Source organism: Oreochromis aureus, linkage group 7 (assembly GCF_013358895.1).
Source record: "Oreochromis aureus strain Israel breed Guangdong linkage group 7, ZZ_aureus, whole genome shotgun sequence".
Classification (NCBI taxonomy): Eukaryota; Metazoa; Chordata; class Actinopteri; order Cichliformes; family Cichlidae; genus Oreochromis; species Oreochromis aureus.
This window is the reverse complement of record NC_052948.1, coordinates 19,082,761-19,110,667: the sequence shown is the minus strand read 5'-3', so window position 1 is coordinate 19,110,667 and position 27,907 is coordinate 19,082,761. Positions and strand designations below refer to the sequence as shown.

Below are 27,907 nucleotides of genomic sequence, written 5' to 3'. Positions count from 1 at the left end.
TGCCATCTGCAATTAGTTTTGACTTTCTTTAGCATGAGGCTGTTCATCCACTATAGAACAGTATGGTGCTCATCAACAACACCTTCCAAAAGTAAACTGATTTACTATGCACACTTTAAACTTTCAACATATTTATTTTTTCACCTTTCCAGTGTGCACACAACATACTGGGAAAGCTGTAAAAAGCTGTCAAAGGAAAGTCTCTCTGACAGCTCTGTCAAATCCTGCACATTTTATCATTTTCCTAAACACGTTTATGCAGCGTGTAGCAGTTAGTGGAAATACTACAAAACCAGCGAGGACTTATGTAAGAAACACTTGTATTTTCATGTGACACCTCAGGGCAAGTTACAGATGCAGACAGCTTCAATAATCGGCTTACAAGTCCAAATCTGGTTCAAGTTAGCAGTGTTATTATGTGCCTTTTGTTGCAGTCAGACAGTTTTCAATCAAAAAACAGTAAGACAAGAAACATTCAACATTCAACATCAAACAAAGTGAATACAAGTTCTTTTAAATCGTTTTAGCCACCTGTCAACGTAACTCTGTTAAGAGGAGAAGGTTGTGGCACTGTACATAATCGCTCCAGTAACACAAAACATTGGCACAAAAAACAGTGATTTTTTTTCTTTTGGATGTGCAAATAAGGGATTCTTAGTATACTTTTATTATTTTTCCCATTTTTATATATATTTATATTTAAGTCACTAGATGGCACCCTGAGGCAGCCAGACTTCTCTGTCACAAACATCCCCTGCACATGCATGTGTGTAAAAGAATCTAAATTAAAAACAAGCGCTAGTAAAAATGAGATGGAAAAAAACACCACCAATTACAACTCTCTCATGCAGGTCTTCTTGGCTATGTTTGGCTCCTTTGGCATAGAAACCACAGTGTACACAGTGGTCCTCCTCTTCACACACAGCCAGTTTCAACTTCCACAGTCCCAAATCTAACTCTTGTTCAGCAGTAGTTGTGTTCCTGCACAAACCTTCACAGCCTGTGCTTCTCCAGGCTCCCGACCGCCTCGTATGATTTCATCTTGTGGAGGAAGTAGTCTATTGTTTAGTGTTGTTGCTCACCGGTGTGCTACAATGGGTCTAGAACTGGTAAGTTCAGAGTGAGAGGCCGTGTCAGTCTTTGACTAGCCTGTAAATATGATGCTGCGCGCCGTGCTCACTAGTGGACACCTCGAAGACGTAGGCTATGCACAGCAGGGTCTCCAGTGTGTCCCTGTTAGTCACCACCTGTAGACAAACACAAACTGGTGTCATATTGTGACGCTTGGTTCGTCGTGTTTTTACCTAAAATGCAAACACCGATTTTAATAACTGCAGGTTTATTTTTTGTTTGTGGTTCTGGCAGAGCCGTGGCTTTCTGCTACATCACTAATGAAGTGAGCCTGCCAGCTAGTTTAGGCAGGCAACTCGAGCTCCACTGCATCATACCCACGTAACATGCCTCCCTCTTCTCACGCCGATACCGAATACACCCTCCCAATTTGGCAGTTGATTTAAGCAGTAAAGTTTCCCGATGCTCACTTGGACATCACATTGCCACCAGATCCCTGCATCAGTGCTCGCCGTTTCAACCTCTCCACCAGCCCAGCATCCACCTTTAGGCTGTGGGGATGGTGGATAGGGCGTATTTACTTATTGCTTAAATGTAGCATATTCATGTGGAGTGATGAGCCTAGAGCCTAGACACCAAACCCTAACTAGTCTCCCTGGCCGGTTCATTAGTTAAATACACTGACTAATTACTGACACATACACACTAATAATGAGTAACTGGACACACAATCCCTTGGCTGAAATGGTGCTATTCTATACATAAGGCTGATATGTATCTAAAGTACTGCTTGGCATTTATGGAAAGGCAACATGGATAACATGACAGGGAAAAACTCCTTATGTTTAACAGCGTTGCACTGAAAGCAACTTTTGTCACATCATTGTGCTCAGCTCTGCAGTATTGTCTGTGTGTATTGTCATCTATATGTATGTGAACATCTGTGTATGAGATGTTTGTGGTTCATATGAGCTAAATCACCCCATTGAGAAGCCTAATGACATGCTGCCATGTAGTCATCAGTGTGGGCTCAATATGGTCATTGTGCCTTTGCTAGGAGTGTAGGAATGGAGCCTCCAATAGAAGGAACACATTTTTTTAAAACCCTGTCTTTCAGGCCCCCCTGGTTACTATGACAATACACCCCACTATCCACTGAGGAGCACACCGGCTCATTCAGAAAAGTCCAACTAGAAGGCATAAAATTAAAATGGTTCCAGCTGTTTCTGGTCTGTCATGGTTAACCAATGGAAATACCACAGCAGTACTTAGCTGAAGACCACAGATTTCCTGTTTCACACCCGTTACAAAGCGGGGTGAAGTCTACAAAAAGAACTCTAAATTTGAGAGAAAGTGCCTCCATAAATATTGTTAATGCACGTGGACCTGTGTGCTTATCATCACAGAGCACTACCATTGGAATGACATGAATGATAAAGTACAGCGAATGCATTGCAGAGCAAAGATGTGTTAGACAACAGTGGCTCGAATCTAATTAAAGACTAGATAATGTGTTTATGACACCACTCAGAGAATATTCTCAGTAGATCTTTGCTAACAGCAAAAAACATGCTAACAGTATATATATATATATATATACATACATACATACATACATACACACACATACATATACATATATATACAGTGTTTATTTTAATGTTGTTATTTTAGTATGTTATCCACTGCTAACCCCTGTTAATTTCATTGACCAATAATTTTCGTCATAGTTTTTGTCAATAGCCTTTATTCCAATGAAAATAAGACCATGACTGAATAAAAACTAACGCAGGAGGACAGAAACTATGATGACAAGTATAAACATGCTTGTCAACAAATAATAAGATGAAAATATTCTGGAGAGATGAGATCCAATCAGAACTAATTAAGTTGTGTAGAAAGGTGGGACGAATTTGGAAGTTATCCAATCAGAACTAATCTCCTATGGTTAGACATGCACATTTTATCTGCCCCCAGTAACAGTACACCTTTTTTGGGGGGTTGGGGGGGGGGGGGTAACAGCTGGCTTCCAAGGTCCTTGTTTCTCATGAAAACATGACAAAATGTCAATGCTTGGGAGGAAGATAAGAATAGACACAGTTTGCATTTGATATGGAAAATAAGACCCTTAAAAGAAGACTGACTGTGTGGACCAAAACTTTTACACTTCATACTTTAGTCAGCTGAATAATCGCTTGATTTGATTTATTCAACTAAAACTAGACTAAAACAAAAAGAATTTAGATGCCTAAATTACGACTCAAACAAAACCAAAATTTGCTGTAAAACTCAGCACTGCTACTAAACTTGCACTCACCCTATATAAAATTTGCAATCTGCTTATTTTCTGTTGTTGCAATTTGTAAATAGTTAGCAAGTGAATCCAGGTTGAAGTAGTGTGGAAATATATGATTTTATTAAAACAATTGATTATAGTTTTGTATCCTCCATTAGTATTTACTAGCTGACTAAACTGTTTATTTTTAGTCTAGTTTCTGAGTTGTGATGTGAAATACTTTTACTCCACTCTGCTGCTCGTAATTTGAGTCCAAACTATATGATATCAGTGCAGCTTAAGAGAAGAAGCTTATTTCTCCTCATTAACAGCCTGGGGAAAGGTAAGCTGTAGTTTTATACGTACTACACAGATGTGAAAGTTGGTACCTGTAAGATAGTGAAGTTTTCCAGTACGCTGTTCATCATGTACTTCTCCGGCAGGTGTTTAAGCTTGTGGATAAAGTTGATCATGTATTCACACAACGGAGAGCGGTGGATCCGAAACACATAGCGTCCATTTTCGAAACGCGCGTACTCCGTCTAGGGGAACAGACACATACGAGTGAAGGTTAATATCTGCGAACATACATCAAACTGAAAGAGAATTTAAAAAACACATTTATGGATGAAATGTGAAATCTGTTGCAAAAACGCAGGGATACATAGCCCACTGAAACTCAAATGGATGCATTGGATGTGAACATCTAGGTCTACTGTATGTGATAAGCGGTATTGTTTGTAATATAATATACCTAATGTGGCATATGGCATGCCAGATTTGACAATAAACATATTTCTTGTGACAACCGTAATCAAATAATGAAGCCATTAAATATCATCATGTGGCCGATTGAGGCAGATGGCTCTACCTAGGGATATGTGTGTATGTGCTTATATTGTACAATCCATCAGCAGCGAGTGGGGGCGGGGCGGCTATTGTGTATGGTTAACGGGAAACGTAACAGTTATTCATGTTGGGGAAACTTGTGAATCGCGTCAGTTTACAGACCACAGATCAGCGGTAACTGACTGGAATCTGCGGTGGCGGTTATTCACTCCTCAGTGTGATAATTGTGGTTTTTGATGTGGTCATGACCTCTTTATGTCGTAACATCACTCCTCCATCATTCAATCAGTGACGCAAACTTCCTGAATTGGAGCCAAATATATACTTTACTGCCGATAAACGGGAGAAGTGGAAGGTGTCAGTTCTGTAAAACAGCTGAACTAAAAAAAATGATATTTACAGGAAAAAATGGCTGACTAATAAAAGTTGCGTACAAATTAAGCAAATAAACATTATAAGTGGTCACCTTTTTTTTAATGAATTAATTTAAATATTAATATCTCACCAACAAAAAAATTTAAAAAATTTAATCACTGATGACAAAATATTCTTATAATATAATGCAGTCCTCCAGCTGAATCTAGTTTTGGATGAAATTCACATCTTCTCAATAGAACATTTTTAATAGTGATTTAAATCTTTCAATCACACCTATCTTATTTAACAAAAAAGCTGCAAATTTAATTTTTCTCAGTCCTGACTAGCATGTAGAGATATCCCAGTCTGTTGCTGGGTACATTTCCAGAGTGACAACAGCTAGAATTACAGGTTATATGACGTTTATTGGTCCGACAAGAGTTTTTTTTCATAAACAATTCTCATAAAAGGAACAGCTATAAAATCATAAAATGTCCTTTCTGCTCATGTCATAAATATTTCAAAGGGCCTCTTTAATAAACTCTGAAGACGGCATTGCTCCGAGCCAAGAAGTTAGCCACATCTGTTAGATAACATCTCTACTGGGACCCCAAACAAATAAGAGGAAGCCTGACTCTTTGCCCAGTGGGCACATTTGGATGAATAGGCTGGAAAAAGTAAGAAAAACAAATTGTGCCGCAAAATATGCAAAACAGTGCAAAAATTCCATTAATATGGCAGCATAAGTGTATATACTCTAATAAAAGTTGACATAACAAATGACACTTGACACCTTCCAGTATCGCATTCTTACCTCGACTTTCTCCACCACCTGTTTGCCAAAGGAACAGACCTTGGTGGATGAGGTGATAATCATGTTCTCAGAGCTCTCGTACTGGCTGGACACACCATAAAAGAAGCTGCTGTCATCCTGCAGGTTTACACTAAGGTCCGCCTGGAAGGAAGAAAGAGATAATGTGTTAATATATACTTGGCCAAAGGGAACCATGGTGATTAAAACAGCTTGGTGGTGTATAAAGACCTACAAACCTCACCCCCTTTAAATGGAAATGTGTGCTCTACCCATGCACCACACTGCACATTCACATACTTGAGGATAAACAGTTCATACAGATCTGTAATCTACAAATTTCCACACCTATGGATCTCTGCGTCAAAGGTGCTCCGGCTCAACAAAGCTTGAGAGGTAACCTTGGTAAGCCAAGAAGTGCTTACAGGACAGATCCTCATTTACCCAAGTCAAATCCAGCCTAAAGATTGCCAAGATGTACCGCCCAGCTCCCTCTCATCTCTTCATCACCCCGTTCATCTTCATGGCTCATATAATTCCTCTACCTCACTGTATGTATAAGCGTGCGAGATGATTTTGCTGAGCATTCCAGCGGCATTGTGTTCACTCTACTTACAGGAAGCGTCCATTGGATTTATCTTGGACTTGTAGTGTTTCTAATCAAAACTCACAAAATCTATATAACATGTAGCAGCCCGAGGCAAGACGATAAGTTGCTTAGATTGTGAAAAAGAAGCAATTTTGACATCTGTCATGAGCAAGAACCAAAAGTGCTGGAATGCTGAATAGTTTCTATGAGGAAAATATGTCCTCACGAGTTCAAAGGCAGCTTAGATTCAACTTTCTTTATTCTCAGATGAAGCAGGTTCACCCACCTCTAATCCCCCCACTAGCTCAAGTTTGAACTGAGGTGAGCATAATCAGATTTTGGATCAGACTGAGGTGACGCCTCTTCTGTCAGACAGCTGAGCTGCTTTACCTTTTCCCCTGTCGGGCTCTTGTCTCCTAATGGGCCATTGAGACACCGCTCAGCCTCCTCTCATCTCTTCATCACCCCGTTCATCTTCATCCCTGGCTCATGTAATTCCTCTATTTGTCTTCATCCCTGGGGCCTAGTGACCCTCCTCAAACTGCCATTCCCTGCTTCCCTAACAGCCTGCGAGGGAATTCATCCAATTACAATCAGCAGCGTGCAATTGGCTGATTAGATCATGGTGGGCAGGCTGGCTGTGTAACAATTTAGCAGAGCCAGCTCAAATCAGATTCCCTCTGCACTTCAAAGGCGTGAGACAATCCGTTAGGACAGGGCCACGGGCGCCGAGGGGGTGAAGGAGAAGAAGATGGGGAGAGGAGCAGGGCAGAGAGTGGCCGACAGGGAGGTTTGCTGGAAATTCAATCTAGAATACCATAGCTTTGGAGACGGGTCAGCCGCCTGTCACCATCACCATGCCAACCTGCGCCTCAGCACACCCCGAAGTCACAACCTGCTATGTGGCTATATGACTGCAGTGATACCAAATAGCCTCTTTCCATCTTTTACAATGGCTTAAATAAGGTTATCATATTTTCAGATGTGTTAAGGATTTCATTTTGCTTATTCTCATGGCCAAGAGCATCTTTTCTGGGGGTTTTTCCACTGTAGCTGTTGAAATACCCAGCTGTTTTTGCAGCATTTCTGGGTTTTGTCATGGATGCCTTGAGAATTGGAGGACCCCCTTGGGACATGATAAAATGAACAGGCTTGGGGGGAGGGGGGGGACAGTGTTATGAGCTTGTTTTCCTCCAGCAAGTTGGATATGTCATAACTGTTGACTCCACCAGGCCCTGACATGAATCGAGAGTAATATTTCACTGATGACTTGTTGGGTTAATGCCACCCAGCATTTCTCCTGCTATCCCTATCTCTTGTTCACACCCTCTGTGTCTCTATTTCTACCTCCTGCCCGTTATTGCTGTCTTGCTCTCTTTTCTTTCAGTGATATATGGCAGGGCTACTCATCCCCTTCTTCCCCTCGCCCCCGATTCAAATGCCACAGCTCGACCAGCTGCTCTTCCCAACCCTGGAGTAAACTACTTCCAATATGGTGCCACTCACCAATGTCTTTTATCTGTCTACAATAAATAATATGTAAGTCAAGCATGTGAGAAGGGTAATGCCATACATACAAAGCCATCTGGTGCAATCGGATGCAAGGCGGCACTTTGAACCTGACATTCAGCATCTTTGGAGGCCTCACACAGCAGCAGTTAAAGCTTTAATATACCGTGTCACCTTCACATGGGCATATTTTTGTGTGAAACGATCCAGTAATTTGTCAAGCCAGTAAGATTTGATTGTTTTCTGTTACTTTGTCACTTCAGCCTCCATTCTGCCTCAGCCATCAACATGCAAGCAACACAGCAAAGTGGTGAAAGTATATACAAAGCTGTATGAAACCTATGGCTGTTCACAACGCTTCTCCTCAGACACACCGTACTTTCAACTCATTTTAAGCTTAAAGGTAATTCCACCCCACCCTGTCAGATTCGGCACCTGCCGCAGCAGTTGGATGCCGATCTGTTTACTGAACATCAGTGGGAAACACTGACCACTGGCGTCTGTCTCAGACAGCAAAACCTCTGCTTTGGATGTGTTTGTAACAGATTTACCCCCACACAACCCTTCACACACTAAAAATAATGCATAAACCTAAACTGTCTGCCCATAGCTAAGTTATATATTGTTGTTGGATTCTTATAAACTTACTAAGTCTTACTGGTAAATAGACCGGTTGTTTTATTGAGCTTTTCTACTCTACACTGTCCTCATTTACCCATTCACACAAGCACATTTTTCTATTTTTCTATCTTGGATGAATCCATTGGAGGGCAACTTGGGGTTCAGCGTCTTGTACAAAAATACTTTGACTGGAGTAACCAGGGAACCAGTGATCGAACCACCAACCTTCAGGTTAGTAGATGACCTGCTCTATCACAGCCACTGGTAAAGAGGTTGTCCATCCTTGATTTTCTGTCATTTATTTACTTCAGAGTTGGTCCTTTTAAAGGTGTTTTTATTTGATATTATGTGGAGAAGTGATGCAAATACTAAAGCAACATGGCCAGAGAAACAAACCAAAATAATGGACAAAGTCAATGTCTGTGTCTCTCGCTCTCTTTCTCTCTTCTCTGTCTCATTTTTATGTCCTCAACTTGGAGTTTCCTCAGATTTCCAGTGGATAATCGGGAATCACACTACCATCTATTTGTCAAAGGAGTTTGCAAAGAAAAGCGTCTGGACTTCTTTAAGTTGCTCGAAGACGTCCCAGATTTAAACCCAGTGGGAGTATCCCCCCAAGGAGGGACAAAGGACCCCCTGGTGATCCTCTAATCACATGCGCCAAGGTGTGAAAGCGGGTGTGGGACCTAATCAGCCAGGGTTTCGGGTGAGCTCATTGTGAAACCTGGCTATTTGTCTGCTTGTATCTTATGTTGACTTTGTTATTATGCTTTATTCCCTAAATCACTCTCAGCGTGTGATGGTGAGGGTAATGGGAGTGATTCGTTGTTGTCTGTGTGTGTGTGTATGCACTTTTGGTGGGGCTTATCTATAAATAAGAATATAAGGAGGGGGTATGAGGGTTGGTCAGTCTAATAGTGCAGAGACAGGTGTTTCGGATCACATTTCTCCTAGTGAAAGATCAGGCCTGCCACTCTCCCCAAGGTTCCTGTCTCTCACACACACACACACACACACACACACACACACACACACACACACACACACACACACACACCACAGGCAAATATACAAATACACACAAGGCAAATGCATGCTGGACAGCAAGGCCTTCTTTGCTGGCATATAAACCACCAATCGGGTCAGGGAGCCATGACTTTCCATTCATTCTAGCCCTAAATCACACTTAAGTTCATTTAACTCCAATGCTTAAGCTATCTCAACACAGTTAACACCGCAAGGCCATTAACAGCCAACAGGTGCTACAAAACATTAACATGAGCATTCACTGTACTCTCACTTCACCTTCATGACTTCAGGAGGATTATATGATGATGTATGAAACATGCCACACACAGCTATCATACTGGGCTTTATATGGAGTAAAAAATTACAGTGGAGAGTTTCATCTGAAATTAGTTTGAGATAAATGAAGTGAGCTTAGAAGGAAGAAACAAGGGAAGATCATATAAAACTATAAAGAGATTAAAAAAACAAACCAAAACAAATGCGGAGAAATGTTTTACCCAGAACTTGACGAGAAAGAAAGCGTTGGGTGGCCCCTTGTCAAACAGCTCTTTCAGGCCCCCTTTCTTCTCTGGGAACTTGTCATAGATCTGCCTGATGTCCACTGACTCCAGATAGGGGTCGCTGTAGCTCGGATTGGACTGGCCGATATGCACAAACAGGTGCTTGTTGAACTGGAGAAACAAAAGTGCATATCAGGAAATGAACGCATCCAGAAATGGCAAATGTTTCATTTGCTGAATGCCTCTTTTGGCTGCTATCTGACATCTGTTATAAGAAGCCAGCCGCTACATTTGATCGCCTTTATTGTAATATCCCATCACCTGTCTCAAGGGTCCCACCCTTTTTCTTTCCACTTGCAACATTCCTGATCATCTAATGTGTTGTGTGTATTCTTTGAGTTCATCTCATGATCTTTTTTTAGTTGCAGTCACACTTGCATAGTTCAATGCAGTTTTCAACTGCCAGATTTGCTTTTAACATCGGCTTTTGCCATAAAATAAAATCAAAAGTAGCAGAAAAGTTACTTATTGACTTCAAAATTTGTAGCTTTACTTTTGTTTATAGGAGAAAAATATTTCCTAATCAAGGTATAAGGACCACTGGCAGGTGTGGAGCAGGATTCTTTTATTTATTCATTTTCATTTTTTAAGAGTAAGCCTTTGTTTCAACTATGGTAATAATAACTCTAACTAAACCACTGATGGATCCACTTTACTTACGGTCTCCGGGTCTTGAGGTTGCTCTAGGAAGGCGGAGAACTCCAGCATTCGCAGCTTGGAGCTGGCGATACTTCGACCCTGCCAAGGGGGGGCACCAGGAGACATGGACAGCCCCTGTGTGTTATCATAAACTGCAGAAGAAAAGGCCGCAACCATGTGAACGTGTCGTTTGAGTGTGACTTGAGTAAAAGTTGATAATGCAGCAAAATTGCTGCGATTTGTGTGAGCATTATGCAAGCTCTTTATGATGAGCTGGGTTGTCTAGTCACTTTGCTGACACGACAGCCTTCTGTCAACACGGCGGAGGAAAGAAAGAGCACCCACCTGTTATCGGGGCCGGGCCAGACGCTTGCATGGCATAACTCTGTTGGGAAAAGGGCTTAATGCTGGAGAGAAGAGACAGACAAGAGAGGGGGAGAGACATTATGCACCGTCTTGGCCTCATGACCCCTTCTCATATACTAATTGGATCACCTGACCTCTCAAGACGCAGGAGCTAGAGTGGTATGCTGAATGTCAGGCAGCTGAAGACTTTTCTTTATAATTGCACTGATGTGTTTTCATTTGCTCTGAGATTAATTCCACAGGTGAAATTTATCTGATGGTTAATAAACTTATAGCATGAGAAACTAATGATAGACAGCACTCAGGAAAAGAACCAACGACTACTTACTCTTCATGGCTTCCTGGCTGTGCTGGAAGTGCCCCGTGCCAAAACTTACAAAACAGAAAGAATGGAAAGTACGTTAAATTGTTGCATCATAACAGTAATCCTCATACCGAGGTGCTTATTATGTATTCAAGATGTAAGCCTGAGCTGACAAGTGCTTCTTAAAAGAAATCAAGCTTCATTATTCACAATAATGTAAAAATTGTAAGCAGACAATCTGAATTCACCAAGTAACTCGCCTACCAGAATATGATATACATGTATGAGTATATGATTTTTAAAGCATTAAACCCACAGACTCCTTGATGGCTACACTGATATTTTCTATACAAATGGAGGTACTGCTCAGGTTTATAGGAAGACGTGAAGACTCACCCCACCACTAGTGGGGTAAGCTGGCCGAGACAGGCCCTGGAGAGCCATCTTGTTCTGGAAGGCTGTGGGTGATATGATCTGGGCTGATGACATGGTGGCCATGCTCTGGAGGGCCTTGTCTTTGGCAGCCTGATCCTACAGAGACAGAAGACGAGAGAGTGAGAGTAAGATTAAACAGACAGTAGAAAGCAAAGGGACAGCACTCAACAGACTCCATTTAAGTCGGCGTCCTACTTCTCAACTAACACAAGCAGAGCCCTAAAAGGGGAAATGAAAGGCAGAGGCCAGCTTGCATCATCGGTGAATCCCTGCCAGTCAGAGAGCTGCAGAGAAGGTGATATTACAGTCAAGGACCTTTAGGTCAAGAGTTAAGTTTATTGCTTTGGCAGGGGCAAGCCAGTGATGACAACTAGCTCCTGTTAGAGGTCATACTTTAAGTCACTGCAGGCAACGGGGTGATATGTTGATATGCTTATCATAACAATCTCAGAACTGGTAAATTCTAATGTCACAAAAATGACTTTTAATAAAGAGATAAAGGACAAAATGTTTAAACTATGAGCAATACTGTAAAGTGATATCGCTCTTGTTTTTGAATCCACTCCTTCAGCAGTCCGCAGACCACAGAGGACTACAAGCACTTGCCGCCAAGCCCAAATGGGCAAGGCCACTGGGTGCATTCTTCTTCCCAGAACTGGCTAACACAAGGGCATAGCTGAAATATGGGGGGTACATGTGGCAGGGATCTCAGTTACACCAAAGACGCATTTAAAAAAGGCCTGTCACAGGGGCCAACCCTGTGACCAGCGCAGAGCCCTGCCAGCTGAACCCTCGTGGCTACCATCCAAGGCGAGGGAGAGTCCTGTTGCCTGCTGTGACTGCGAGTATGCGAGCGCATGAGGATGAGAAATGCAAACTGAGAAAGTACTGGGGGGACAGGGATGTGTAAATGCTCAGCGTACCACTCGGAAAACTTTTACTGTGGCACTTAATAAATGTAATACCTGGCAGTAATAATACAGGGATTCATTTATTTCCTGAAAACTGTGTTTGGATCATCATATTCACAGGCGTGCACAGAAAGCCTCGGGCTTTGGGGAAACATGTTCACATTTCACTGAAATGTGCCAGCATCGCATTTATAACCAGCATCAATTAGAGGGTGCAATTAAGATAGCCGGTCGTTTATGTATTTGTTTTAATGGAATGTGAACGGCAGCGCAGCGCTTTTAACGAAGCATGGAACTTCATTATGAGAGAAAATCATATAGGGTAATAATATTTTCACCTCTTTTCCATCTGTTACTGCTCAAGCCCATTAATATCACAGCATTAACAGCACCTCAGTTCTGATACTTTGGTCTGATTATAGCTAAATTATAGTCAAATCCAGTGGTAATAATGATAATAATAATATCTTGAATTGTCAAAAGCATTTTGAGAATGTATAAAAGCAGTTTGACTCACGTAGCGTACCTTCAGCTTCACCTGGATCTCCCTGGCCTTCCGTCGGGCTAGAACCTGGATATGACTAGACACCTGGAAAGCACAGACAACAAAAACAACTGAATGTAATAAAGCACCACAACTGTCTGTTTAAATGGTTTTCCCGCTGGTCAAGCTTCCTCACACAGGTTAAAAGACAAAGGCAGGTGAAGTGGAGACTCTGGCCAAAGGTGTGGTAACTACGAGCTACTCTGTTTCTCATCTGTGCACGATCAGCAACGTTAGAGAATAGGTCAATTTAAACCTGAGGTCAACTAATATTCATTACCATTACATATCCAGTAGTTAGGGACAAACATTATCATCCATCTGAAGTTGTTTTCAAGCCACATGTGCATCACTATAAGTGATCCCTTTCACGCCGTCACTGTTATTTGACACCTAAATATAGGTTATGTATAGTATAGCCAGGGGTTAAATTAGGATTTATGAGATTTATGGTTTATGAGAAAAGTGAGCCATTGCCCACTGAGTTTAGTGCCTAGGAGTTTATTAAAGTAGTTACTTTTTTCTTGTGGAATACTCAGAGTTGCAAAGACTGTTCCTGGGAACATATGTGGCAACTAAAATTTTATGTGTTATTTTTCAGTCCTGCTTTCTCTGTGTTTTTTTTTTTTAAATTTTATTTGTTTATGTACAGTGCTTTCTGGTAAATGATGTGAAACAGCTTTTTCAATGAGCAACAGTGAAATCTGCAAAGTGCGGTGAAATTCCAGATAAACTTCAGTATCAAAATTTATTTTCTTTTTCAGGGAATTCTGACATTCCAGACGTGCATATAAAGAAAATATACCTATCTTAGCAAAAGTGGTATCTAAAGTAAACCTATAGGGTGAACATAGATTTCTTAACCACCTGTCTGTCCTTCTTTTTTATATACTTAAATGATTAGATAGGTTCCATACTCACAGCAATATCACTTTTGCAAATGATACTGCATTCATGGTGCAAAACTGAAATTCTTTCAGTAATTGAAGACTTTTAAAGAATAATGATTCTCTAGAGGAAATAATAATAATTAAAACTTAGCCACAGTTACAGTTGTGATGTATCAATCCTGAGCATGATCCATGTTTTCCCAATGATCTCACAGTAGGAACTGAATACATGCGTAGTACAGCTGTCTAGTTTGGATATGTAAGACCCAAATGAAACCCCAGAGGACAAATGTGCCACTTACTCAAATTGTGCACAGCTCCTTTTCTCACTTTGCATTAGCTATTATTAATCTCTGGCTCTCCTCCACAGTGTGTCTTTTGTCCTGTCTTCCCCCCTTTCACCACCAAACGGTGGCAGCAGATGGCTGTCCCTCTCTGACTCTGGTTGTTCCTGTTAAAATGATTTTTTTCCTTCCCACTGTCACCAAGTGCTTGCTCATAGGGGGTCATCTGATTACTGGGGTTTTCTCTATACTATTTTAGGGCCTTTACCTTATAATATGAAACGTCTTGAGGTGACTGTTGTTGTATTTTGATACTACATTAAAAAAAAATGGATTTAACTGAATTGTTTAACCTGCTGCTGTGTGTTATTAAAGTCGAAGAAGTTGTAATTTGTCTGTAGTGGTGCTTGAGACTGTGTCTAAATGCAGAGCTCAAGAGTTGTATGTATGTTTGTAATGCAGAGCTTTGGTGTGTGTAGCTGCTTTAACAACAATGTGGTATAAATGCTTTGCCTTTTGGGCCTCTGCCACATGGAGATGCTTACATGGATTCAAATGTTTTTTTATTCTCTTCTTTCACTAATAAACAAAATTTATAAGACAAGAAAAAACAGTGATAGAAATTTAACTGAAATGTATATACTTTATTAAAACGATAACTAAAAAGTGTACAAACTACACACTAGTTCAAGTTTCAGTTTTTAAGTTATGAACTGTTAAACAAACTCAATCATAACTAATTTGTTTTTATGTATTTTTATTGAAACACTGTCATTTTCATCCCATTTCTCGCTTGAATTCTATAATTATTATGAAAAATTTACAGAACACATTTTGGACGAAATCCAATTTGTGATTTCAGGTCTATAGTCGTATGTAGTCATTCTGGAGAACTGCAGTCAGTTTGCCACAGATAAACCAGCAGGTGTCCCTCTCTGCCTCCAACCTGTCCTACTACTCATCTCTGATCTGCCACTGCCCCTCCTTCTGTTTCCATCTCTAATCATCTCTTTTCATTCCCACAGTGTCTCCGACAGATGACTTAACAGAGACCCTTTCTCTCCACATCCATCACAGCCCCATACATCAGTTCTTCCATATCAGATACCGGACTAAGGATTGAGTTCCAAATCCCTCCACGTCCTGCCTCAGTCTCCCATCCAGATCACTGTTTTCCCCAGCTTCTTTTCCCTTCTAACAAGCACCAGATCCACGAGGTGGTGAAGAAACAACACCGACACATGATCTTATAGCATCTGTGCATTGGGCCACGGCCCTAAATCAATCATCATCTCCAGCCCTCCAGGGATTGAGGGTTCAGTGGGGGGGATGTATAGGGTGTTGGCGCATCACTCAACAAGAGTGGATTTTCTGAAGGGGTTCAAAAATAGAGGCTGCTACAAATGGTATTTGCAGAGAACTCACCTGCTTCCTGGTCCGCGTTTTCCCTGTGCGAAGTTTGATGTACCGTGCAATCAACTCATTTCTTCCTGCAAGGGTCCAAAAAGAGAGAAAAAAAAACATATTTTACTTTTTAATTGCAAGGACCAGTTACTGGAAATTTTACAGAGGTTTGAAACAGATCTAACCCATCGTCGAGTGCATTGCAATCGTACTGACGGACATGAATTGACTGTCGCGGCTTCTTAGTTAGGAAAACTGAAACAATTGAACAGATAAGGCAAGAAAAGTTCTATCTCTGTTTACACGTTCACATATCATGAGTATAATCAGCAAAATGAATAGCTTGAAACAGATTTGCCTGAGTGTGCACAGTGTCGTAAGCATTTAGATGGCTGTACATGTAGAGAACTGTGCAAACGCACGTGCTCGAAGTAACGACAAGGCTGTCAAATGTGTCAACGCTGAAGGCAGAAAGTGTAAGTATATCGCTAAGTGTATATGTCTGCCTGTGAGAGAGCTTGCATCAGTCCCGGGGTGACACCACCCCCCCGAGCATACACTGAGCTCATATCCCCACAGTGTGTGCCTGTGCTGTGCCACTGCTGACAGACAGGTCCAATTGGCAGAGCAGGTGGAGGCTGCAGCCATGCGATCCTCAGACCGGACTCAGGACAGACACGACACAGGCCACTGACCAAAGGGGGCGGGTCTGGTGAGGCTGTAAGGCAGCTGGTGTGTATGTCAATGTTTATGGAATATGCTTTTACGCCTGCAGTAAATTTTGAGCTTGTTCTCTCCCATCCAAATTCCCCCGTTGCTATTGAGGCCAACAATCACGTGTTTTCTTTAACTCATCTTCCAAATTAAAACTGCAGTGTAAGGCCTAAAATGGAAAACGCAGCCTTCGTTTTTGTTACTACTGTAAGTGAAGGTTTTACAGGAAACGGTTCAACTTCTGTGTTTGTGAGCTTCTGTCATACAAATGTGCACTTTGATTATAGTCATTTGTTGGGCAAAAATTCCACATATCACCTGGCTGCAACTTTACAACCATGTCAATCTTTTGTAAGTGTAAATGATCACAAAATAGTCAGTTTAATGTCAACGGGTGCTAGGAAATCAGAAGAGGCTTCTTCATTTTTGATTATTCAAGGGAGCAATTAGAAACATATTTATTAACGGAAACCCTGCAGCAACACATTCACATAATTTTAGGCACTACAAAAAAGTGAGGACCTAGACAAACTCCCCGGATCACTCACACAGTGGGTGAATCACTCTCGAAGGACCTCTCGTGCACCCACGCAAACTCACAGAAATATACACAACCAGTCACACAAGAGTTTGCTGGTCTTTGCACCACCTCTTAAACACGGTCATTTTTCCCTTGGCACCACATCTCCATGTGAATTAACACACGGATCAGTCACGACACACAACCTGGTATAAACCCGTCAGATTTTCCCCTCACATAGTGATGTTTGGGTCAGACCTCACAACGCTACTCAAACCGGCCAATCAGATGACTCTGAATGATGAAAAAATGGAAACCTAACACCTGGCTCAAGCCCCATCAAACATTTTGTCAGCCAGTAAAAGTGATCAGATTTTGTGCGGAATTCAAAACAGTTTCTACCCGGAGATCATGGTAAACTTAGATCCCACCCAAGCAGTTCACTCAGACATGAATTTCCACCTAATGCTTTTCGAAAGCATGTGTTAACGAAAGTTTTGCTGCTAAATATACAAACAGATAACCTTTCAACCAGATATCTGGCACTTGTAAAGTGCTTTCTTGAAACCTCAAATAGATAATTATAACATGTTATTACAAACCACATTGTGCTCTGGATGGAGAGCTTTAATGCACTGATTAACTATCAATTAAATCAAAACTAGAATTACATTTCATCAAAAGTTCTTGTCTTGGTTTCACCATTTGCACCATCACTCTCACTCTACTCAACAAAGTAATCGCTAAGATCTCGAACCAGCGCAGAAAACCATTCCAAGAAGTCAAACATTGAGTAACACCAACAGGCAGACTAACCAGTTTAGTCTGGGTCTGTTTTTGTAGTAAGTTTATAGTTTTCTACTCCAAATCAGTTTAAAAAACTGACTCTGTTTCTTGCCCCAGGAGACTTGTGTTATATTTCCCGATCTCAGCAATCCAACTGTAGTAAAATACTAAGCAGTGAGAGATTGGTGTGAGTGTTTTGTGTGAATTGGCAAAAATTTGATAATTGCTTTTTACGAAAACTGGTAGAGCGGTCGAGCACGAGCAAAGGTTTCATGGCCCGACTGCAAAAACTCAAAGGCAGATCCATTATTTCATATTTATATATATTCATATTCTTGTATTCATGTATTTCAGCCAGGACATTCATTGCCACTGATTACGTCAGACATTGCTTGAAAACAAAACAGTGAGCAACTAAAGCAACTTAGGCAACTTGAGGCCAAGCTTGACTTTGTTGCCTGCCTGAACCAACTGAAATAGCTATAAATGACTTAAACTTAGATCAGCTTGATGAAACATTTTTGGAAATGTGGGACTCACAAATTCCTACTGCACAAAAAAATAACCTATAGGTCTATGGTGCCACTGTGGAATCAACAATAAAATATATTGTTCCTCCTTTCCCACTAGAAAAACATGTGGAAGACTTTACTGAGTTTTTGTGTAAAAACTCTAAAAGTGCTACACATTATATAACACTGTTGAAATATGCAGAAAATGTGTTTTCTTAAAGTACTGCTATGGTCAAGGTATAAGGACATGAATCAGAATAAATGAGAGTCGGTTTGGAGAGCAAAAGAGGAAAAAAATTGTCGATATTATTCTGCCTAAAGCTTCAGGCCCCTGAAACACATACACACTCACACACACATTCAGTATTATCCATCTGTAGGACTGCTTTTGTATAAGGCTTTTGTGGACTAAACCCTGCTCCAAAATGCTTTGCACTCCAGTTTATACACACAACCACACAAGTCGATACAGACATATACTGGCACACACACACACACACACACTTCAGCCCCAGCTGCGGCATTCATTCCGTCTCAATCTTATTTTCCTTTCAGGGCTGTAACTCCTCAACCGTTTAGTGTTTATCAGGAGGTGCACTCGCTGGCCGATTGTTTGAGCCCCTAAATGCATATTTCTTTAATTCCCCAGGGATTAAGAAAGTGTTCCACATTTCCTTGCAATCAAACTCTTGAAAAGACGAACACAGAGCTTTGTCAAAGTCCTCACAGTACTTGACCTCAAATGAACATTAAGTTGCCTGCATTGAGTTCCTCACATTACAGCAGCAAGTTCCTCCAGTTCCCACCGATTTATCTTCAGTGTACAGTAAGATGTACGTTGCATATCCAATAGGGATTTTCAAAATAGCAGACACAGATGTGTGAGCATGTCTCCACAGATGAATGCAGTTCTTCAATTTTGTCATTTTTCTCGCCAGATTTTTTGAACCTTTGTCATGCCCTGAATGCAAGTTGTTGTAAAACTTGATCAACCTGTAAAGTGCCATTCTTAGAGCGAGCAAAAGACAGTGAGGTTAGAGCTGTAGCTTCCTGGTAGGCTGGATGGTTAAAAAAAAAAACAAAAAAAAACAATAGCTCCTAAGAGCTATTGTTATTCTGTTCTATAGTAAAGTGAAACAATTTAACAATTCAATTCAAAATTTAATGATTTCAAAATTATTCTATCACCATAGCGATGGACAATATGACAATATTGTATGTATTTCAAGCGTTACACAACTTCATTAAGGAGCCGTCAAACACACTTCGCCTCATGCTCACATATCAGATGCCCTGCCACTCCTAGTGTGAGCGCTTGGGGAAGGGCCCCTCAAAAATACCCTCCAACACACCCATGAGATCAGAGAGGCGACTCAGTCACACAGCGATGAGATCATGATATCCAATGGGACCAGCACAGACAGAGAACCAGTGCCAGCCAAGGCTGCAGGAAAGTCAGTAGGAACATTATACCATCACCCAGCGGTCAGCGGTCTGATGTTGTTTATCACACTGCCTGCAGTCACGGACTTGTCTAAGGGGGAATCTGATTCTGGAAATATTTCTTAAGGGTACGAAAAGTGATGCAGAAGAAGTCAGGGTTTTATGGCGCTCAAGATATACTGCTGGGCTTTGCAATGTAGGAAAAAGTTTATAATAATATCACCACCATATGAGTGAGGGAAAAGTGTAAGTAAGAACAGCTTCTATAAAGCTGTAATAACATTACTATAAAAAAAATCACCTGTAACATTATTTCACACTTGGACCACCATTCAAAGAGACACACCTGTTAACTGTTAACAAGACAAGTGAATGACAGACAAGGTGTATATTCCTCCAATTTAAAGTTATAATGTCACTAGTGTCGTGCTTTGTCATATTGCCCGTGATTATACAGGTATAAATGTTTATGTAATGTGATATTGTGATATCAGTGCTATAGGAAATATATTACCCACCTCTAAATGTCAGTGACAGTCCTTACAGAACCTGCAAGGCATAGTAATATCACATAGAAAAGCATGTGCCCCCTCACAGCAATCTGATTTGTCATTTATATAACAGCTTACAACGGTGACAAGTGGTTACATTTCAGCAAAGTAAAGTTATAAGTTATGAATGTTGCACATCTTAGAACATGTACACTTTTTGTGTGCCAAATGCTAATCAAATTAGTTGTTTGGATTATCAAACTAATAGTTAGGAGGTGGGTTTCAAATGAAATGCTGGTGTTGAAATAAAGTTTTTTTTTTAAAAGAAACATCTATATTCGTATAAACGAAGTATAAAAACAGCTGCCCCTGTTCCAGCCTGCAGACAATGCAAAACATCTCTTAACTGTACCCAGTAATGGAGAAAAAAAACGTCATGCAAGACATTAGAAAAGCTGTTGGCTTCTTTTGTCTTTTGTCTTCTCCTCTTCCTCCTCAGGCCTGTTGATAAAGATCAGGGAAAAGTGGACGGGTTTTGTAAAGGTCTGTCGCAACCCTGCCAAAGTCAACCCCCGGGCCTGGCTGGTCATAAAATTCATAAATTTGCCCTTCCCAGATGCAGATGCGGTTATAACTGGCCCGGTCTGATCTCGCTCCCTCTGCTTTTCAGTGTATCTCTCTACCCAGTGCATTCCTGACATTACCATATAGACACCGACTGGTGTGCTGGGTCCTGCATCTGCTGTTTTGACATTTTCCTTTATCCAGTATGTATATATATATATAAATATATGTGTGTAAAGAAATAACCTGATATGCATAAAGTCCTATGGATATCCATATCACATTAACTGATAAGACCACCCCATTTATAAATTATGCAAGTATACATTTTATATGGGTATATATATACATAAAACAGTGTGTCAAATATCCATACACTACGCTGTATTGCATCTTTGCCATATTTAAGTGTTAATAATAATAGTAATAATAACTCTATAGAAATTCCTATGATACTCTCTAAAGACACATCTGCCAGCCATACAGTTTGTCTCCATTAAACATATATTCAGCTGTGTATGTGTGTCTGCTCAGGAAAACAAAGGTCACATTTAGGTTGCAGGAATGTCTTGGCTGCATGTCATTTCCCCTTTGGCAGAAACTGGAAGTGATTCTGAAAAGTCTGCTCTCAAGCCTCAATTTCAGCAACAAGTCAAGCCCTTCATTACAACACTTAAAATACATAGAACCAGCATCAAAGTATTCAGTTTTAAGTTTGTGTGTTGTTTTAGATGATTCCAGCAGCTCTTCCTTTGTATTTGTGCGTTTCTATGAGCTACTATGTGTCGTGCATACTTCCAAAAACCAAACTGTCCTATCAGAGTAACTTCCATGATTAGACTAGAGCAGAGGCATGAAGATCTAACAGATTTCAAATCCACTTGTGTCTTAAGAGTTGCTATGACTTACGCAGGAAAGTGTGTGTGTAATTTTGCAGGCAGATCTTTCTACTTGTTTCTTTCAACCTTGTAGATCTGAAAAGATTAGATAAAGTGGCAGAGGCAACCCTGTTACATGGATCGTGCTGCTCGCTATATCTTACTGGTTACACTTTGAGACAGAGAGAGAAGTCAGTGGTGAAAAAAAAAAGCGAGAGAGTAGTGTGTAAGATTCCAGAAGTCAGCAAAGGGGGGGTTTCTCCGGACAGCATCAAATCCCACGACAGCCTTAAGCCTGGAGTAAAGATTTCTCATGAGAACCTTCCATGTCATCCTATCATCATCCTATCATCATTAAGGCTTGGGCGTCTCCCATAAATGATTCATATGCAATGCAATTGCAGGAAAAATATATCCACAAACACTTGTGTGACAGTATACTGTTATCATAAAGTTCATCAAGGTGATTAAATAAATGACTTTTTATTATTTCTAAATTATTTTCAGGTTAAACAGATAATGTCAAAATTCAAAATCTGGACTGCTACAAAAAATAACTAAATAAATAAAAAACACATTATTCATTTTTCCAAACTATGGCACTATGTCTGTATCAGTGTCTTCATTTCACCTCTTCTTACATATATGAGCTCACTTTTTCAAGCAGGCAAATGAGGCAGAGCCACTGAAGGAAACCACTTGAAAACACAGGCCTTCAGTTTCCTCAAAGGTCACCGGGTCAACACTGCTGGTGAATCTCTCACTTTACTGCCACAGTCTGGACCTAGGTGAGGACTCGCTGCTAGCTTTCCGCTGACCTTTACCGTTATGTTCATTAGGAGCACGACTTGAGACAAAAACACGTTTGCATCGCCTGACAAAAAGCGACAATGGGCTGACACGTTGCGCAAGCCAAGCGCGGTGGGAGCATGATTCACTGTGTGGGTATTCTTTGTTCTGAACTGACAGAAAGAATATGTCACTACTGTGGGGAGCTTTGTTGAGTTTATCCACTTCACTAACACAGATTTTTTTTTTCCAAACAGGAAATAAGACACGTCAAAATGTGAGAAAAGTGCTCCCTACACAGATGTTACGAAATCCAGAATGACAAAACCAAACAGCTGCATAAAACTTTGTGTGACGCAAGAGATAATAAAAAAGCGATAATGCTGCTAAATTAAAAAAAGAAAGGTATTAAAAAGACATCATTAAAAGAAAACAATTACATTTGCAAAAGCAGCACATAAATTAGCGTGGCAGATATATGGCCACAAATTAAAGGGGGAGATAATCATATTTCCAGAGCTACATTCTTTTAGTGAGAGCTGTCAGCACATTTTGGGACTTTCTTTCCATTATTGCAGCATGGGGCCTTCGTTCTGACCACGGGGCACATCGCTTGCTGAGAGCCACACAAGGCAGGAAATGTTTTCCTTGGCAGATGCACGTCGAATTACTGCTGAAGCACATAACCGCCACAATATCCGTGACACCGTCCCTAATAAGCAAGCTAATAGGTCTGTTGAGTAATGGGCACGGGGGCCGGGGCAATACATGGTATTATGGGAAAAAATGTGGCACGTATATGCAGAGTATGCAGTGAAAAACCTTTTATTCGATTTAGGAATTTACAATGCAGAAGGTGATCCAAACACACTGCTTCTGTTTTGCCTGCCTGGAGACTCAATATCATATTGTTTAGCAAAGAATGGCATTCATTCTTCGAAGTGGAATTCAACCTGAAATTCAGAGCATGTCGTCCTCAGCCAACAGACACACAGTTATTTTGCTAACAGTTTGTTTTGTCTATGTATCCATATTTAACCTGCACTAGACAACTAAATGACATTTCTAAAAGCCCTAAGTCATGGATTTACTATTTCATGTATGCCTTTAGAGATATTCTAAGTTGATATTTGATTTAGCTACCTGATTAAAGACCACCCATCAGCGCTTTAACAACATTAACGACACTAAAGACCTTCAAAGTGGCTTTGCATCGATTGTGGTTGCTTGAATAACTTGAGTTGTTGGCCACTGGTGACCTCGGGGATGGCGATAAAAGGGGAGCTGCAGGGGCTGCAAAGGCTGCTCTTTCTGTTTAGAGGCAATGGGGGCAAAGTGGGCCATGCATGGGCTCAGTCCTGACTCATTTCTCAAGTCATAAATCCGGATTTGCCACAAGGCTGTCAGGTTGAACTCAGGGAACAGCTGGAGGCGAAATGAAAGGCGGATACACCAGCAGACACGAGAGAGAGAGAAAAGCGGTTGTTCATTAAGAACGAAAAGAGACTGAGACAAAAAGATATGAGGGCGGTAAATCAGAGACAGCAGAAAAACAGAATATGACTTCTACCTAAAATGAAACTGACAGATATACGCACAGCTGAGACAGGTGTGAGAGAGTTGTGCCATGCATCGAGGCCATACAAGACACCGCTGCCCACCTTGGTGTTTATTTGTCCACCCCTCCTCCCCCCTCCAGGCGCTCAAAGGGTAAACGTCTATTCTGGTTTAGGGTTACAGCCAAGCTGCCTTGAACCCCCGGGCTTTAAGCACGCATGCCATTCTTGGCAAGCCGACGCACTCCCTGGCGCGCATCACCTGCCCCTGACCCCCACAGGGAGGAAGGGGTCCCTCAGTGCTTTCCTTGTCAAAAAAAACCCCCCCTACCCCCACACCTTTACTGATCCAGTGCTCCCTCACCCCTCGCCACAGCCCCGTGACACAGAATGACACACCTGCCCCTCTCTCATGCCCTACTCCAACTATTATTACAGGCTTTATAAGGGTTTAAGTGATGATCAGAGGACGGCCATGACCTCAATAGGTCACTAAGCTAGGCCAGGCAAAGCTAACAGTTAAAGGAGCTGTCTGGCACGGTGACAAAACAAGGCGATGACAGAGTCTGTCTGAAAGCGCCACTACCTCTGGCTGCTCTGTTTTCCACCTACCAGATCTACTATCAAACAGTCACTCAGGGGGCCAAACCATCTGTCGCCAAACATCTTTCAGCAAAACGCTGTAAAGGAATGTCACCTCACCTTCCCAACACCTGTTTGGGAATGACATTTTCCACACATTCATTATGGAAAGACCTGCAGTGTAGTTATGTAGCAACTACAAACTAAAGATGATTATTTTAGGGTTGAATTTGGGATGTTAGATTTCATATTTGAAGGTGAAATGTAGGGCTTCTTTTTTGAAATTTTGTGCTGGTGCTGTAGAGCCATTTTGCCACTCTCACATGCAAGACCCATAAAAACTTAAAAAGCTGTTACCACATCTCAGGTGTGTTCGATATTTCATACTGTTTTTAAGCATCCCTAGTACCTCTACAATAACTTCACATTTACCATACTGATAGGGTGCACCAGTCTATGCAAGCTCAGAATTTTTTAAATATAGCCAGGACTCAAGGTCTGAAGGTTTCCGGGTATCTGTCATATAACAGGAGGAAGAATTCAATCAAAGCATGAAACATAATATTTCCTGTATCCACTTGGTGGCCCTATGATAACTGCCAAACACTAATATGTAGCTTAGACTAACTAAATAGTGTGTAAGGACCTAGTCACACTGGCTAGGAGACTGGTCAATAATCCCCCGGTAACCACTGTTAACTAAGGAAAAGAGTGTAATTTGGCAAGTGGTTTCTGGAGGTTTCTTGCAGTCACTAGTGTGAAACCTCCTTGCAATTACTTTTGTTACCAGCAGGTTGCTAATGAGTTGCACTTTACAAATAAGACACTGACTTGATCTAAGCCTAATCTAGCTGTCACAGGGCACGAGGCAGGGTACGCCCTAGACAGGTTGCCAGTCTGTCGCAGGGCAGCCACTCATGCTCACATTCACTCCTAAGGGATCACCAGTTAACCTAAACCCATGCATGTATATGCAAACACATATCTAAAAATGTCACTGGCCCTAATTTAAGCAGATATACAGTACAGTTTATAATGAGACGTGTGTGGCGGTGAATAGTTTTGTTTGGAAGTATTCAAAGAGGCTCACAGGGGAATTTCACAATAATCCAGTTACAAGAAATCATTATGTTACTGACAAACAAGCAATGAACACATTCATTTCTCCCAGCTTTGAATGCATCAGAAAAGTTAACTGTATATTAATCAATATATTATTCAAACAGCACATTTAGCACAGTCAAAGAATTTGGATCCCACCTCATTTGTCTTTTCTGTTGAGGCAAGAGCTAATTCATGGAGATACCTTCACACTACACAGCAAAAACTCCAGTGTTAAATTAACACTGGAGAGTGTTTATATGAGTCCACACCTCTGAGTGTTAAATATAACACTGTTGAGTGTTAAATGAACACTTTTGACAGTGTTATATTTTTAAAAGTAACCTCGTCAGTTTTGAAGATTAACAATGACTAACACAGAGCAGTGCTGATTTTCTAACACTGGAATATTTCTAACATTTTGAGTTATTTTCCAGTGTTAGAAAATCAGCACTGCTCAGTGTTAGTCATTGTTAATCTTCAAAACTGACGAGGTTACTTTTAAAAATATAACACTGTCAAAAGTGTTCATTTAACACTCAACAGTGTTATATTTAACACTCAGAGGTGTGGACTCATATAAACACTCTCCAGTGTTAATTTAACACTGGAGTTTTTGCTGTGTATTTACTCTATATGCCATGACTAACATTTGTATTGTAAATGTAAGAAAAAATCATTCCTAATTTATAAATTTAATACTTTATCACTCTTGGCACGGATGTCAAACTCATCTTGCATCATGAACCACATACAGCTCACTTTGATCTTAAGTGGCAAGACCAGTAAAAAAATGCCCTTTCTGTCAGTGTAAAGTAGTTTAATCCCTGAGAAATGTCAATATGAGAAAAAGAAATGTAATTTCAACAGTGCATCTCAGTTTTTTCTACATGCTAAAGAAATGCTGCAGAAATCTTTGGACCTAAATCTTAAGAAATAAATGTGTAAAATTACAGAAAAGGTTCTGGTAGCCCGTTGCCCAGACTGTTCTGTATTTATAAAGCAGAAGGTTTTTGTTGTTGCTGGTGTCTTTGCCAGGCTGATTATGTTCCCAGGGCCTTATGTTTGACACCCCTACTCTATAACATAAAAAGGTCAGCTGTGACTTGCCAATTTCTGAATGTCTAAGTAAGCCAAATGATTTGCATGGTTGTCAAGAGTGCATATCTATAGCAAGTGAATATGGCTTAACCCTTTAAAGTCTGAACTGTGAATTAATTGCCATAAATAAGCCTTGGAGTGCTTATTAAACTTTCTGACAAATTTAAAAAATCATACATTTCTATATATATATGTTTTAATTTGTGTCATATTTGCTACATCCAGCATTTTTTGCAGTTTAGCGCTTGAAAACATTATAGAGTTGTAGATTTGATTTTTTTCGCAGAGAAAAGAAATAAAAACACGCAACAATGATGTAGAAGTCTTAACAACTCACAAAGACTCTGTGTATCAAATATGATACACTATGCACTAAGGACCTGTGTGTCTGAAAGTGTAACACAGTGTTTAATCAAATCGGAGACTTCTTGACTTGTTTAATTTATGGAGAATTATCCTCAGCCCTGGTGCACATGAGAACATCATCCTGTCCTTCACACAGAGAGTAGACTATAGAGATGGGCGTACCGTACATCTTGCCCTCATCTGAGAGGATGATCTTCCTACGGCCACAGGGTGGGTAGATGGCCAGGGCCTCCTGGAAGCTCTGCTCGATGTCAGGGCTCCACACACCCTCGGCATCATTCTCTAGGGGTTTGTCGAGTCCGTCCCCCAGCTCCTCACTCCCACCCCTGGGGGAGGGAGCTGGCACCCACTCCGCAGACGTGGTGGGACGACAGAGAGAGGACCACAGAGCGAGTGGTGGAGGGTCTGAGCTTTGTGGTAGATGGACGTGGAAGGAGATCGAGGTGTCCGCAGGGAGCAGATCTGTCTGTATGAAATCCACAGGTGTGATGGTGATGCTGCGTCTGGATGTGGCAGGACAGAAAAGAAAGGCAGAAGGGGAAAAAATTGAAGTGGTGCTCTGTCAGTTTACAGAAATTTTTTTAATGATTTTACATTATTTCCAAAATAGTGTGGAGATAACAATAGTGTTTTTTTGTTATCTAACAAGGAAAACCACTTATATGTATGCTTTTAAACATTTGATATCATTTATACTGTTACTAAAACAGCAACAATAGAACGTTTCCTATGATGAACATTTCACAAAACCAATGACTGTTATTAACTAATATTTTATGATTGTATCCTTTATTCAGCTTATGGACATGGTCAGCAGCTACAACAGTTACCACACACAGCCCATACACACCATTATTCAAAATCTTAGTTCTTTCATTTAGAAGCAGGGGTTAAAATGGAATTCGGTGCGTGGGGGAACCTGAAGATCAGGTGTAGCAACGCAGAATTAACCAGAAATGAGTCACATAATAATTTGTTTTGTGCATTCCAGTACGTTGTTCTTTGTGTACAGAATGTGACCAGCTGATTTGTGTTGCTACTCTGACATCACTGCTC

General features: G+C 40.9%; 1 protein-coding gene across 1 annotated transcript; it reads right to left on the bottom strand.

Annotated features, from left to right (window-relative positions):
* Nucleotides 1-303: 303 nt before the first annotated feature.
* LOC116312662 (transcriptional enhancer factor TEF-3-like) lies at nucleotides 304-27,136 on the bottom strand. Its single transcript, XM_039615855.1, has 11 exons — nucleotides 27,019-27,136; nucleotides 15,470-15,534; nucleotides 12,844-12,915; nucleotides 11,377-11,511; nucleotides 11,005-11,048; nucleotides 10,656-10,717; nucleotides 10,332-10,462; nucleotides 9,609-9,782; nucleotides 5,367-5,507; nucleotides 3,736-3,888; nucleotides 304-1,247 (listed from the first exon to the last, which is right to left on the bottom strand). Exons 4-11 carry the CDS (start codon nucleotides 11,476-11,478, stop codon nucleotides 1,134-1,136), a joined length of 921 nt encoding a protein of 306 aa, XP_039471789.1. The 5' UTR covers nucleotides 11,479-11,511; nucleotides 12,844-12,915; nucleotides 15,470-15,534; nucleotides 27,019-27,136; the 3' UTR covers nucleotides 304-1,133.
* Nucleotides 27,137-27,907: the final 771 nt, after the last annotated feature.